At 43.2% G+C, this 14,441-nt stretch overlaps 1 protein-coding gene across 1 annotated transcript in view; it reads left to right on the top strand.

Annotated features, from left to right (window-relative positions):
- The window catches only part of clpb (ClpB family mitochondrial disaggregase), a 36,835-nt gene that overhangs the window by 15,096 nt on the left and 7,298 nt on the right, over positions 1 to 14,441 (top strand). Inside the window, exons 5-8 of the mRNA XM_020618214.1 lie at positions 1,039 to 1,142; positions 2,640 to 2,768; positions 7,596 to 7,693; positions 9,976 to 10,090. Coding sequence (XP_020473870.1) covers positions 1,039 to 1,142; positions 2,640 to 2,768; positions 7,596 to 7,693; positions 9,976 to 10,090 — 446 coding nt within the window. The remainder of the gene's footprint in view (positions 1 to 1,038; positions 1,143 to 2,639; positions 2,769 to 7,595; positions 7,694 to 9,975; positions 10,091 to 14,441) is intronic.

Here is a 14,441-nt window from a genome sequence, read left to right as displayed (position 1 = left end):
GGTACCTGGAATGTCCACTGGGTCACAGTGAGTGGTGTTGCCGAGGGACTCGTGTTTGTCCTATAAGGCGGTACGCTCCAGTGAAGGACTATACACAAACACCAGCTCCAACACACAGACCCCCCGACTGGGCCGGAAACGGACCCGACCTGTGGCACTTCAGTTTACACATGTGTATATGTTACGAACCAGACAAGTGTGTAGGAAAGGAGAGGAGCGGCCATTGGAACGTATTCACCATAACTGGAAGGAGTCATGGTCAACTAAGTAGATATTTGCGCCTACGTCTGCGAACAGAGTGTTTGTTTTTAACCATGACCCTTCATTAAAGGGTCACGGTTGCCTTATGTTAGGTGGCACAAGTCTTGTCCCAAATTCGCTCAATATCCTACTTCCAGTAACAGAGGTAATCATGGCCTCAACTGTCAAAATGCTTGCATGTGTTTCAGGAAGAAGTAGGACTCGGTGTTGCTCTAATGTGGAATTTGAACAATAATATTCTCTTCCAACCGCAAGAAGACAAATGCTAACTCTTTAGAATTACCTGCTTATTTTCTCATTAGTAATAGTTTGGAGAGCCTTGAGTGTCCATAAAGTGAAGAACACATTTCTTTGCATTCTCTCTTCATATAGGCTACAGAATCATTATTGTAACTTTAGAGGAACTGATGTTAAAAATACTGAGAGTCTGGGAACTGATTTAGAGCCGACCACTATTCGGAGCCTGCTTTTGGGTGACATCCTTAACTCCACGTTATCAGACCTGAATATTGGCTGTAATACATTCTTGGAACAAAAACAATAATTAAAATGTCCAATTTATTAGCCACAATCACATTATCCATTCTCAATAAAATGTCATTATATCTAAAAGGAAAAATGTTCTGGTTTTAAGCAGCAGTGGCCGCAACTACTGAAATACCGCTCTACAAATGCACTGCTTTTCTGTTTCTCTGTGCATGCACACAACGGAGCATTCTAGACAGGATTACTACATGTATGTAAATGTGCATGTCTGTGTATTTTGTCGTTTTCCAGTGTGGTGAAGGTTCTGCTCGAAGCCGGTGCCGACCCAAATGCCGGAGATGACTTCAGCAACGTCTATGACACCTCACGGGAGAAAGGCATCCACTCACTGGAAGGTAAAAAAAAACAAAACACACACACTTTCTGACTATGTGTGTGTGTTCTTTATGCATGTGCTTGTGTGTGTGGTTGCTGTGTTAAACGTATGACTTGTAATCATAGGACCAGATATAATTTGCATAAAGATTTGCATATATGTACGTTTCATTTTGTGCATATTTTTTTATTTTATATGTTCTGTGGCAAGAAGTGTGTGTTTTATTTGTTTTTCTCCTGAGCTGCGCACACAGTGACACAAACACACTGACAGCAAGGCACAGGCGCACACACATACACGCACACACACACACACACACACACACCAGTTTGCGTTGGGTTTCTGCAGACATATTTATATGGGATATGTATATTGCAGACATTTATATGGCTGTCAGGTTTGGGTCCACGTGGGGCTGGCGTAGCGTGGGGAAGTGTTTCCCAGACGCACGCTGATGGATGGGCTAGGGGCCCCTGTGCGACGCTTTATTGGGTTAGCTATGATTATCCCGCCCTGTCTCTCTCTCACACACACATACACACACTGCAGAGAGAGACTGTCAGAAAGAGAGAAAAAGTGTGGGATAGATGAATGGAGGGAGGGAAAGACTGATTAAGCAGGGAAGAAGCAAAAGAGGGAAGCAGCAGGAGAAAGCAAGGGGAAGGAAAGAAGGTAGGGAGCAGCGGTGGATAGAGCGAGAGAGAGGTTACAGATGGAGAAGGAAGATGATTTGGATGTTTGGAGGGGTGATAGAGGGAGGGAGCGATTGAAGGAAGTGGGTGGGTTGATGAGGGAGGGAGAGGAAGTCAGGAAATGGATGAGACAAAGTTATTGGGATAGAGGAGGGTGCAAGTGATGAAAGGAAGTGATGGATACCAAGGAGGCGGAAAAATAAAAACGGATGATGAAGGAGTGGTACGAGATGAGCGCTCTTATGACGAAGACAAGTAAAGAGAGAATGATAGACTATCTCTATTATTAGTAAGGAGCACAGCAAAGGAGCCCCTAAAACACAACTCACATTATTCCTATCATGTCGGACAGTTGAGCTTAAATCTGTGAAAATGAACAACTCTTCAAAATCTGGAAACAGGAAAGACAATTTTGTAGTCTGCTCCGTTTTCATTGTCACACTTCCCAGAGCTTTACCACTGACTGAAAAGAGTTTAAATAAAGTGATTCTGGGTTCAGAGGCTTGTTCTTTTACATTTGAAGGTTTTTGTTAATTCATCACTATGATGTTCTTCAGCCTCAGGAAGCATGTTGTTTACTTTTTAGACAGGAGTCATACCTGTAGTCTTTTCTTTCCATCTATGAGGGCTAATATATTTTCTTCATATTGAATCCAAACTTATTAAAAGAACCTGCTTTTTGTTCATTATGTGTCAGACATCAAGAAATTTGAACTTGTATGTAAAAAAAACAGCAACACCTTTTTCCCCCAGTGGGTGTCCAGAAGCTGTCAGACTTTTTCTAATGTCTCTCTTCGCCTGTTTCTTCCCGTCCTGCCCTGCAGTCCTGGTTTCTAGAGAGGACAAATTCAGCAGCAGGCTCAGCAGCAGGGCTGATTTCCGTGGTTGCACAGCGCTTCACTACGCCACACTGGCTGATGACCCACACACCGTTCACATGCTGCTGGAGGCTGGTACGTTACACCCCATCCCATCATACCCCACTTTAGAGTCAACGAGGGACCTCTGAGGGTGTAGGTATCAGCACATAGACTTAAAGGAATTAAATGTGTAGCTGTTCCTGTGCACATTTTGCAGCCCTGCAGGTTTACATCTTGGTGGTTTGAGCTGATTGGACCAAAATTTGCCTCTTTTTTTTTTCCAAACTGAATAATGAAAATATTTAGCCTAAGTATGAAAGTGGGATTCTTAGCTTTCTATTGCTCACATTCATGTTCCTCATTGAGGGACTCCGTCCTAACCAGCTATAATCGAGACAAAGGGAGAATGAGGACGGAGGAGTTTTTCGCCTCCTGCTTAGATGAACCAAATCCATCACTTATGAAGGAAAACTGCTGTCAGTCTCAACTAAACCAGTCTGGCAGTCATATTTTCTGCTGGAAGGGAGTCTCAGTGGTCTAACAGAATGCTTTTATGTTGTTAGGCTTGGTCAGTTTATGTTTAATAGACAGTTACTTTTCTCATTTTTGCCAAAGAGGCAATGTGTGAAGGCTCAAATGTTTGTTGCTTGACGCATCAGTGATCATGGTAGAAAGTTATGAAATAGGTCAAGGAGAACATGCTTTTGATGCCATTTATAGTCCTTCTTATTTTCACTCATACGTTTTACCTGTGAGGTATAGAAATAAAGTTAGAGCCTGTTCCCTCCTGAACCAGTTTTCTGGCATTTTGACTTGGCATCACACTTACAACCTCTGATGAGTCTTCATTTATTTATTTATTGCACTTAGATATTTAAAATGTAGTTATTGTTCTTCCTTTATGGGATAACATTCTTTATATTGTGAAAATCAAGTGGAAAAAGCAACCTGGTCAATTTAGTGCAGGTGCAGGTAACACTGGAGCGCCTGATCATTTTGAAGGAGGACAACTGCACACAGACTTTCTCTTTCCTCTTTTATTTCATTGACATCTTCTAAAAACTTTCCAAAATATTGGGTTTGAGTTTTTAGAAGATGTCAGCGCAACAAAGACGAGAAGAGAAAAGTCCGCGTGCGGTCCTCCTTCAAATAATTAATTTGTGGAAGGAAATTAATTTAACAATGCCACTTGTTCATTTTAAGAAACAAATGATCAATTCCTGCACCAAAATGACACAGCTTTTTAACCCTCACTGATGATGTCCAGAAGTAATTGGCTCTCATTCTGCCTTTGGAGCTTTAGGCTGTATCATCTCCATCGACTTTAAAAAGCTTCCCATGTATCATCATCTTAAAGCTCCCACCCCCGAGTCATATAAACAGTATTACAGAGCTCAGTGGAAACTGATCATTTGTTCATAGCCCCTCTCCATTCACCCCCATTACACTCGCACCTGTCGTTGACTCAGCTCCACCAGCTCTCACACACACACATTCACAGACCCTGGGGGCAGAGTACCCCCCTCCGTTTCCAGGCGAGCAGCTCTTAAACAGGCTAGGCCTAGTTAAACTGTGACCTCCCCACTGAACACACCCTCAGGGCACCTCCACAATCACAGGATGTGTGCGCCTCTTGATGTGTGTCAGAGCATGTTTGTATTTGTGCATCCATTTCATTCATTACATAAAATATTCATGTATTCATGTACGCTCTGTGTGCGCCTTTTTGAATCTTAACTTGGGTGACATTTGTAGTTGCTGCTTTGTACGACTAATGGGTTTTTAATCTAAAAGTACTCAGTTTTTTGGATCAACCATCACTACACACACACACAAGCTAGTATTAATGTCGTGTTTATGGTTATGATGGATGATGCATCCCAAGCCGTGTCTGCCCGTCTCTCCCGTCTCACCCCCGCGTCTGTAAGAACTCTGTATGCTTAAACAAATCACTTCGTCTAACTTGATCAAATGTTCTGCAGATGCATTTTTGAATTAAAAAGGTAAGAAATTTCACAAAGCAGGGACATTTGTTTTAAGACAATCAGATTAAGACGGGGTTGGTAGTTGCTCGGCCTTTAGTAGGTTGGCGCCACCATCACAGCCAATAACAGTCATGACGTCACACTCTCAACCACAAACACTTTGGTGTCCGTGTGCATGTGTGATTTTGTGTGAATAGGTGCATAATTAAAGACTTTTATACAGATTTTTAATGCGTGTTTGATTATTCCCGACAAAGCTTGTGTTGTTTCTGCTGTCTTTGTCTTGAATCCATTTCCTCTTTCTAGCCTCCAATCCATCTTTGTTTACATCATAACAAAAAAATCTTATAAAGTGCCACAGCTTCAGGACATCTATGTGGACTTGGGTGTGTGTGTGTCCTCGTTCCTTCATGTATGTGCACCTTGAGTGGGTTTAGGACCTGTGTGTGTGTATGTGCGTGTGTGTCCTACACCTTGTTATTTCCCCAGTGTTTGTATGCGTCCATGTTACTCTGGTAGCTGCAGCTTTGCTCTTTTGGCCTTAGCTGGCCCTCGAGTCGCATCTCCATCCATCACCATCTCCAGACCCACCCTCAGGGTTCTCCTCGCCCCTCAGTCCCTCGCCCTACCTGCGGAGGCTCTCTAGTTTCTCCCCGGGCTCCACATCGGGCCCGTGACCAGGGGCACTCGGTAATGGACGACTCTGTAGGTGGTAGGAGGCCAGAAGAGACACACATGCTCACAGATGCACACAATACTGATCCACATACGCACAAAGAGCAGCAGGGGCTCCCTCCCACCAGCTGCAGTGAAAGAGAGGGAGGAGGAAATAGGACAGAGGAGGGGACTGCTAATAGGCATAACTAAAGCACTCCTAATGAAGGGATCCTGTGTATGCAAGTGTGTGTGTGTATGTGTGTGTGAATGTTCTTCTGGGGTGTGTGAGTGTCGTTAGTGTTGATCCTGTTATAAAGTGCTATGGCCCAGAGGGTTGGCCTGATATTAAAGCCCTAAATGATGCTATTTATTATGTCCAGTGTGTGTGTAGGTACTTTATTGCTTTTCTCCTTCATGTTTTTGGTGGTGGGGGTGGGGGTTGGTGGTGTATTGTTGTCAGGATCGATAGCTTGTGAGCAGGTCACAAAATTTAGGAGTTTATCGATAATCATCCCAGTGATTATTAGTTTCCGCGGTCGGAGCTCGGAGCGGTAGGAACAACCAGCACCTGTATTGATTAGATGCAGTTTTTTTCCCTGAGTGCAGCTTAACCAGAAAAACTACAAATACTGTAGGTATTCGGGTTCTTAGTGCACAGTTCACCACACACGTCCTAATGGCACTAATGTACTGTAATGTACCACAGTTTTAGCAAAATAAAAACACGGCCCTGACCCAGTTTAAATTGGTTTAAACACATCCTCGAGGAGCGTTGTCACTTGTAACTTGTCAGTGATTTATTTTAATCATCTTAGGTTCTTTTAACAGAGGTTTCCATGTATGTCCTGCTGCCCAACCATCACAATGAAACATTTAATGTCACCTTAATGAGTTTGCACTATTTTTCCTACATTTCCTTGTGTCTTCCGTTACATTAAGGCATCAGACCAGGTCACCAAACAGTGGCGTTCATCGCTGGGAAGAGGCAAACAGTAGTATAAGGACGAGGAATATAAGATGTTTTTTTTTATTTAAGGAAATAATTCAAACATCTCGAATATTAAATGGCTCAACTTTCCCTAAATAAATTAGTCTGACAAATCTTTGCTTGTAAAATCAAGAAACTGATGAAAGAATTAGTAATGAAGAGAACAAGTGTGATGACACAATCATTGCCAGCTTTCACCCTGACAAAGCTTTTAAACTGAAAAGTGTTGGTGTCAGCAATGAAATATTTAAGGCTTTTTTTGTTATACTCTGGAATCAGAGGTTCTTGGACCTTCCCTTCTTTGTGTTTGCTAAGGTGCAGAGAGTGTGACGACATGGGAATCTTTTGATACTTGGTACAATGAACACATTTACCAGTACTGAGGATGTATAACCAAGCCTTAGCCTGGAAGAAGACATGCTGGCTGTTGACCTAGGCTGCACATTTGTGTGTGCATCAGTAGCAGAGCGGGAGGGGCAGAGGGTGCAACCGGCCCAATCTGCCTGACTGAACTCTCATTTTTGTTGTTTAGTTGAATGTTTTGGATAAAGTGTGTTTGTGGCTAAATAAAAAGTCACCACCAGTACTCCCTCATCCCTTCAAGCAATGATAAGGTCCCAGTGAAAGTCCTCACCCCCCTCTACAATGATCCCTCAGCTCTGCCCCTGGCGTGGATAATCCCTCATATAACCAGCATGTTAATTTTGTCTTTGGTTTAGCTGACGTGATAGAAACATTCACTTGTTCCTGGGTGGAGAGTGGCTGCACCGGTCAGGGCAGAAGGCACCGCTAACTGCCCACCGCTGCCCAGCCCTGGCACACTCCGCACATGCTGTGACATTATTTTTCTTCTTCATTTATTAACTCTTTAGTCTGTTTAACAAAATGTTTCCCCTGCTGTGTAGTAGTGTGTGTGTGTGTGTGCATCAGTGGCCCCTGACCTGCAGCAACCTGCAGCATTTACAGATCGTATAATAGTCCAGGGTGCTGGTGTGCGGGTGTAGAGGTCAAAGTGTGCGTTATTGGCACGAGTTGGAGATATGAAACCCCCTGCAGCGTCATTGCTCGGCCCTCCTGCTTCACTGCAGTGACCCCTGAAACCATGCGACCTCTCACCCCGAGCCTCACCCTCCATTGACGTTTTGACCCTCCTGCTGAGGTGAATTCTCAAAACAAAAAGAAATTTTCCTAAAAACAGACTGCTGTCTTCTGTTGTTAGCTGCAGTCATTTTGTGTTGCTGCAAGTGATTGACTTTATTTATTTGTGTGTTTGTGTTGACTTGCATACAGGTGCCAACCCCCTGCAGACCAATGGTTTGGGGCACACAGCACGGGCCTACGCTAAGGAGGGAGAAGTGAACACTGTACTGCAGGAGTGGGAGGGCAAGGTATGACACATTCATACAGACACACACACTAATTCTGTTGTTGCTTCCATATAGTGTGCAAGCAATTAAAACAACATTAGTTTCCATGCACACAAATGTTTGGATTCTGTAATTGTTTCCTGTGGCTTGGCCTGAGTGACTTGGCACAATTCACTCAGCAGAGGTCTGTATCATTTACTTGCTGTCGTGCACACAGACACACACTCCTCAGGAGGTCTGTGTCAGTCTGGTGACTGAGTGACAGGTGCTATAGAGTAGTAGAGATGTAAAGGCTGGTGGAGGTTAACTGGGGTTAAAAACCTGCAGAAGAAGAACGCTGGGTTATCAGTGTTATATAAAGCACTTATCATCATCATCACAGACTAGATGGAATCTGGAGTTTGGTGACAGTATTGTGATACGCTGCAGCTTTAAAGTTAGTTTCTCTATTCTTAAAGGTTCTTTTATTCACACCGTGCATTTAGTGCCACTGTGTAACCACAAATTGATACATTCTGCAAAACCGGTACCTGAAAAATTATCAGGATAAAAATGAGTTGAAATTATTTATTAATTTATTGAAGACGTTTCAGTCGGGGTGCCTTTCTCAGCAAATAATAAGTGTCTTCAATCACATTACTGATTTCTTATGTGTAAATATTAATTGAAAGTATGATCTACAGAGTATTTTCACATTACTGACATTGAAATATTTGGTCTAAAATGTATTAATAAAATACTGTGTTTACTAGCGATGTAAAAGTATTTGTAATTTAGTGATATCACTACAGAATGATCTCCCGATACTGTCGTAGGACTGTGACAGTATCTACCAGGCTATTAGGCTACATATGGTTATTTCTCTAGTATAACTGCATTCAGGTTGCAGAATTGGAAACTGACCAGATGATTCATTGTGAACTTTTACATCTGTTGTGTGGCAGCATTTCAGTTTTCACTTTTCGAGAAATGACATGGGCAGAAAGGAAACTGATTAACACATAATTTGTAAATACTCCCGGACGAAGGCAATATCCGCCCTGTTTAGGACTGAGACCTTCCTGGGAGAAACAGTTGGAGGATGACCGCGTGCTACATTTTAACAGAGATGAGCAAACAATCCAGACATACATATGCAATTCATGCCACTTAGTAACCACCCTTAAGTCTTTTCTCTTGAAAAGATAGACCACGATCTTTGAAAAATACTTCCGGCAGAGCACAAATCTCACATTTATGTGGCTTGTATTGCTTATTCTAATGGTCTCCCAGATAGGTGACATTTTTCTGCTTAAAATGTGATTTAACTTGGGTGAGTTAGGGTTATGGCGGCCCTGAAGTTTCATGGGTTCTTAACTGAACAATCCTCCAGAAAGAGCTGACGGAGAGGACTCCTCGCCCCTCAGCTCACAGGTGTGTAGCAGTAGAAGTGCAGTTTTCTTAAAGAAAACTTAAATAAAGTTATCTGTAGTTATCTACCAACTTGACAGCAGGCAGGCGCTAAGCAAGACAGAGAGAGAGAATAAAACAGCCCGTCTCCACTGCAGGGTGAAAACCTGGAGTCTGAGGAGACAAAGAGGAGAGGATGAATGAGTCGTGGGGTGACTGTGAGAAAGAAAGACTGAGGAGGTGAGAGAAAAGCCATGGGCGAAGACAGAGAGAAGAAGAGCAGTGGAAAGACATCAAATCAGCAGAAGAAAGGAAATGGGCGTCGAAGAAACAGGCAAATGCAGATGGAGAGGTGGAGTGTGTTGTAGAGGAGGAGGACAGGAAACAGAAGGCTGCTGGGAAATGGAAAGAAAGTAAGGTGGTAGGGAATAGAGAGAGAGTTACAGGAGGAAAGATCCATTTTAAGGCTCATTCTACAGCTTTTAAAAGATTCTGCATAATCCAACAAAAAGATGTTTTGTATTTATCACCTGGTTTTGTTTTCAAAATGTCATTTTTGATGTCCAACAAAAATGATGCATCAACACTCAGTCCTGTCTGCACTGGAGTAGTGCTTACAGGTGTTCAGTCATAACCTCTAGATTGTAGCTTTGCACCACTGACTGCTGGGTTGAACACATAAATCAAACCTAACCTGTCTTGGGATTGCCTCAGAGCATGTTTTGCCACTAGTGAGGAGGAGTTGCTAATAAAAGTGAGCATGTGATGATAACATGATAGAGGAATAAGGAGAGGCACTCCTTCTCTCCTTTTAGATGACCTCCTGCTTTGTCCCTTCTATCCCTCCGCCTTCCCCTAAATGTCTCCCTTCTCTTCCTGATCCACTCACTGTCTCATCTGTTCTTGGTACCTAGTTCCAGGAGGCACAGGCCCGACGGGAGGCGGAGGAGAGGAGGAGGTTCCCTCTGGAGAGGAGGCTGAAGGAACACATCATTGGCCAGGAGGGGGCCATCAACATTGTGGCCTCAGGTAAACACACATAACGCACTATAGATGCAGCTATACCACACAGCACAAATATAACAAGTGCACATAAATACAGCCATTAAAACAGTAGTCTTGTCTTCCTGCTCTTTGTTTCCGGACAGCATCTTTGTCATGATCTCTCTCTCTCTTTCTCCTCAGTGTGTTTCTGTCTCGCGCTGCCCTCCTCTGCCTCTGTCCTGCTCTCCTCCCTGCCCTCCAGCGGTAGGCGGGCTGAGACAGACTGGTGGAGGCTGTAATTGGTTAATTGTGATGAATGAGCTGTCTGTCAGGCATACACAGGTGCTGTGTGCATGTGCGTGTGTTTGTGTGTGACAGCTGAAGAGGCCAGGCTTGGAGCCGCCAGTTAACACGATTACAGAGAGAGGAGATATTCTACAGACACTCCCCTCCTCCCGTTCTCTCTCCCTCTGTGTTTTTCCCCATTTGGTTTTCTCTCCTGTGTTTCTCCTTCCATCTTTATCTCTTTACCCCCTTCGATCTCCATCACACCCACTCTGTTCTTCACCCTTCTGTCCTTTCCTACTTGCACTTTGTGGCCTCAGTGTACCCCACAAATCATAGTTCCTCCACGCTGTGCCATCTACTGTATTTCTCTTTCTTTAAACACACAGAGTCAGGGATGGACAGGGGAAAGGCAAAGTGGTGGAGGCAGGAAGAAAAGAACAAATGAGACAAGGGGAAAGGAAATTGAGGCAACAGAAGACAAAAAAAAAAGAAGAGACCGCAACTGTGATGGGAGAAGAAAGAGAGGTAGCAGAGAACCGGGAAGCTGGGAGCATTGACGGAAAGACAAAGAGAAGCAGTGTAATGCAGGGAGGATGAGTTAGAGCACAATAACACAGCAGACAGTAAAGAGCTGATATTACACCAGACATCCACGGAGGCCATGTATTGATCCGCAGATGAGAGAGCAATAGTGTGTGTGTGTGTGTGTTTTCAGATGGAGGTTTCAGCAGTGAAGAAAGAAGCTGTGTGTTATTTTTATGGTCTTGGACATTTTTCTGTTTAGATTTGTGAAAATAATCAACTCCCTCCCAAAGCTAGAAGCAGACATTTTAATCTGCGATGTGTTAGTGAGAGCAAATACTGCAGAGTTTATAACCGACAGGAGAACAACTTGGGCCTCTGTACGTCAAAGAACTAGAGAGAACAGTACATTTGGAAATAAAAACTACAGAGCTGTTGTTTTAAACCAGAACACGATGCATATTTGACCAGCAGTAGTAGCACGTGTCATTGTAGAGGACGGAGAGAAGAGGATCATGGGACTTGCAGTCTTTGGAGGGTGATGAATGATTGTTGTTATCATGGCAAATTGTCCTGAAAGCCATAGAAGACATTGCCACTGTGATAAAAGAACAGCTTATTGATCTTTGAGAAGCATTGTAGTGTATATATCACACAGTGAGGGAGAGAGTAAGAGAATGTGGGATATTGAGCGCCGCATTCACACACTTATTTGAATGAGGGGCATGCAAGGTGCTGCGTTGGCCAGTCACGAACATTCACACACCCTGGTGGATAACTTTGTTATCCCGTTTCTCCCTTTTATCTCAAAGTTACCACTGAAACATGACACAGACGCTGCCGTGAGAACTTTCCAGAGTACTTAAATCCGGTCTGAGTATTACACAGAGGTGGGGAGTAAGCCACACATGTGCAAGTCACAAGTAAGTCTCAAGTCTTAACCTTCAAGTCTCAAGCAAGTCCAAAATTAGTGTGGTGAGAGTCAAGCAAGTCACAAATCAAGTCATACAAGACAAGATGATCTGATAATATTATTGGTATATCATGTATTTACAGTAAGTGAAACATTCAGACCTCCTCTGACTATTAATTGTGCACGGGTAGGCTATAAAGTAACCCTAAGCTATTAAATGAAAAAGACGTGCCTTTCATGGCTATTAGAAACTGTTCTCTTTGCGTAATCAACCCAAAGTCTAACAGCTTCAACTCAACATTAGCTTTCCAGCTAACGTTTGAGCAGCCAATAAGTTAGCTAACGCTAGCTGCTGATCTGCCTTGTTTTGGTTGTCTGCACTAAAATCACCAAATTATCTTTCAAAACCAAAATGTAACGTTATGTTAATCAAGTCCTCAAATTTGCGATGACTTGAGTCAAGTCATGTGACATCTGGTATTATGAACTACTGTTCTGGGTTGGTTTCTAATAAACTTACATTTATAAACACATAAATCTGTTCCTCCACCCATTTCTATCGTACAGTATGTGAGCTGAGCAGGAATCAGCCATACTCAGCCAAGGAGAGGAAGCAGAGACAGAGATGAGGAGATAGGCCCGGAAAGAGAGGAAGAGTTAGATCAGGAGTTACGGCAAATGAGAAACTGATGTAGAGATAAAAAAAGAAAAAGTGTTACTTACTGTAGGAGCAGATTATGTTACTGCAAAGACAAGTCATACACTGTATTACAGTATGTTTTTACTATGTAAGATCTCATTGATGAAATTCTATCTAGAGGACGGCAACATACAATTATTTTAATTATCACTTAATCGGTCAGTTGTTCTAATTATTAATTGTTCAGGCTATAAAATCTCAGAAATGCAAAATGCTCATGACAGCGGCGTCCTGCTGGTTGAGTGGTGCAGACACACACACACACACACACGGCTGCAGTGGTCTCAGTTCGATTCCAGTCAGGAAACATTGTTGCATGTCATCACCCCCTATATGTCATGCAGTAGGTCTGTGCAAAAAGGAGGGTTTGGTATATATGCTGATGAACTGATTGTTGCGGTAAAATGTTACAGACCAAAAATTTGTTAAAAAAAAGTATTTACATTTGGTGTGTTGTCATGCTTCCTGTTTCTACCTGAACTCCTCATGATAAACATTTGGCCTGCAACAAGAGACACATACACTAACACAGAGTAGTGATACACCAACTCCACAAACACACACAGGAAGGAGGTTAGATTGATCCAGGTTTAGCTCTCAAGGCTAAGAGTTATTGAAGAGAATCATCCCTCTGTAATCATGTTAGAGCCAACCAGACCTGCCCAGTACACACTGCTCTGAGCGTGTGTGTGTGTGTGAGTGCATACATGTGAGGCAGAGCGAGCTTTCATTTGTTTTGTCTCCTCCTTTTCCTTGTTGTTGTCAAGGACCTCTGAGAAATGTCAATGTGCCCTTCTGTCAAAGTCAGTCTCAATCAGTGAAAACACAGAAGGTTACGCTGTCATTCACACAGCCATTGATAAAGCAGATGGAGCTTTGGAGCCCCTCTTGTCACTGTTCATCTCTGCAGCCATCTCTGACACACTCGTTTGTTTCTCTACCTCGTCCTCCATCTTCTTATCTCCATCACTCCTCTCTTTTTCCTCTCTTCATCTCCTTCGACATCCTTACTCCTCTTTCCTTATCTTTATTCTCTCTCTCTCTCTCTCTACCTCCCTCAGTCCGCCTCTGCCAAGCATCTGTTCTTTATGATTATCAGCTATTAGTAGCTGCTTTAACACTCAGATTCCATTCTGTCGTTTAGTATTTTAGCTGCAATACGTTACACGCACAGATTTATAGCTACAGCAGGCTGATCGGTCTGGGTCTGAACGAGACTTGGGCTTATACGGCTGAATCTCTCCATCGTATCCTGACACATAGTGACTTCTCAGAGCAACCTGGGGGAAGCAACAGTGTTGGCTGTGTGTGATGCCTGAGCTCATTTACATATACTTGAATATTAGTAAATCCTGGAATTCACAATGAAGAGCAAAGACTGTACATGTTTTCAGAGGGTTATTGGTTTAAATAATTTATTTATAGAAAAACTTTGGTAGACTATGTTTTTCCACAGAGTGTTTTCTATAAATTTAAACATCTCTGCGGAAGATCTTTAAATTTACAATCCAGAGTTAAAGCTGACAAGTAGAAGCCAAACACAGACATGTGGGAGAGAGGGTGACCAGAGACCAGAGTACAGTACAGTTAAAGCTACATGTATTCTTACACAGGTTACACTTAGTTGCTCTTGAGTTAGGTTTGAACCCAGGACCTGGGGTCAAATGCCACAGTGCCACTGATTTGCTTCAGTCCTGTATGCGACTGCGTGTCTGGTTTTGGCCTCGGCCTCTCAACAGGTCCAGATTTGGATGCGTTTGTGCTGGCGTCTGCTTCTTTGTCGAGTTGCTGAAGCCACAGCCAAATGGACTCTTTGCTCCCCCCCAATCCAACTCATCATCTTGTCTTTGTGTATGTGTGTGAGTGTGGTTGCTGGGGTGAGGGCAGGGGTGGGTCGGCACTTCTCCTTAAGCAAGCCTGTGTGTGTGTGAGTGTGTGTGTGTGTGTGTGGGTGTGTGTGTGTGTGTGGGTGT

The sequence above is a fragment of the Monopterus albus genome, unplaced genomic scaffold (genome assembly GCF_001952655.1).
Source record: "Monopterus albus unplaced genomic scaffold, M_albus_1.0 scaffold202.1, whole genome shotgun sequence".
Taxonomy (NCBI): domain Eukaryota; kingdom Metazoa; phylum Chordata; class Actinopteri; order Synbranchiformes; family Synbranchidae; genus Monopterus; species Monopterus albus.
Note: the sequence above shows the minus strand (reverse complement) of the source record. Positions and strands in the feature narration are given on the sequence as shown.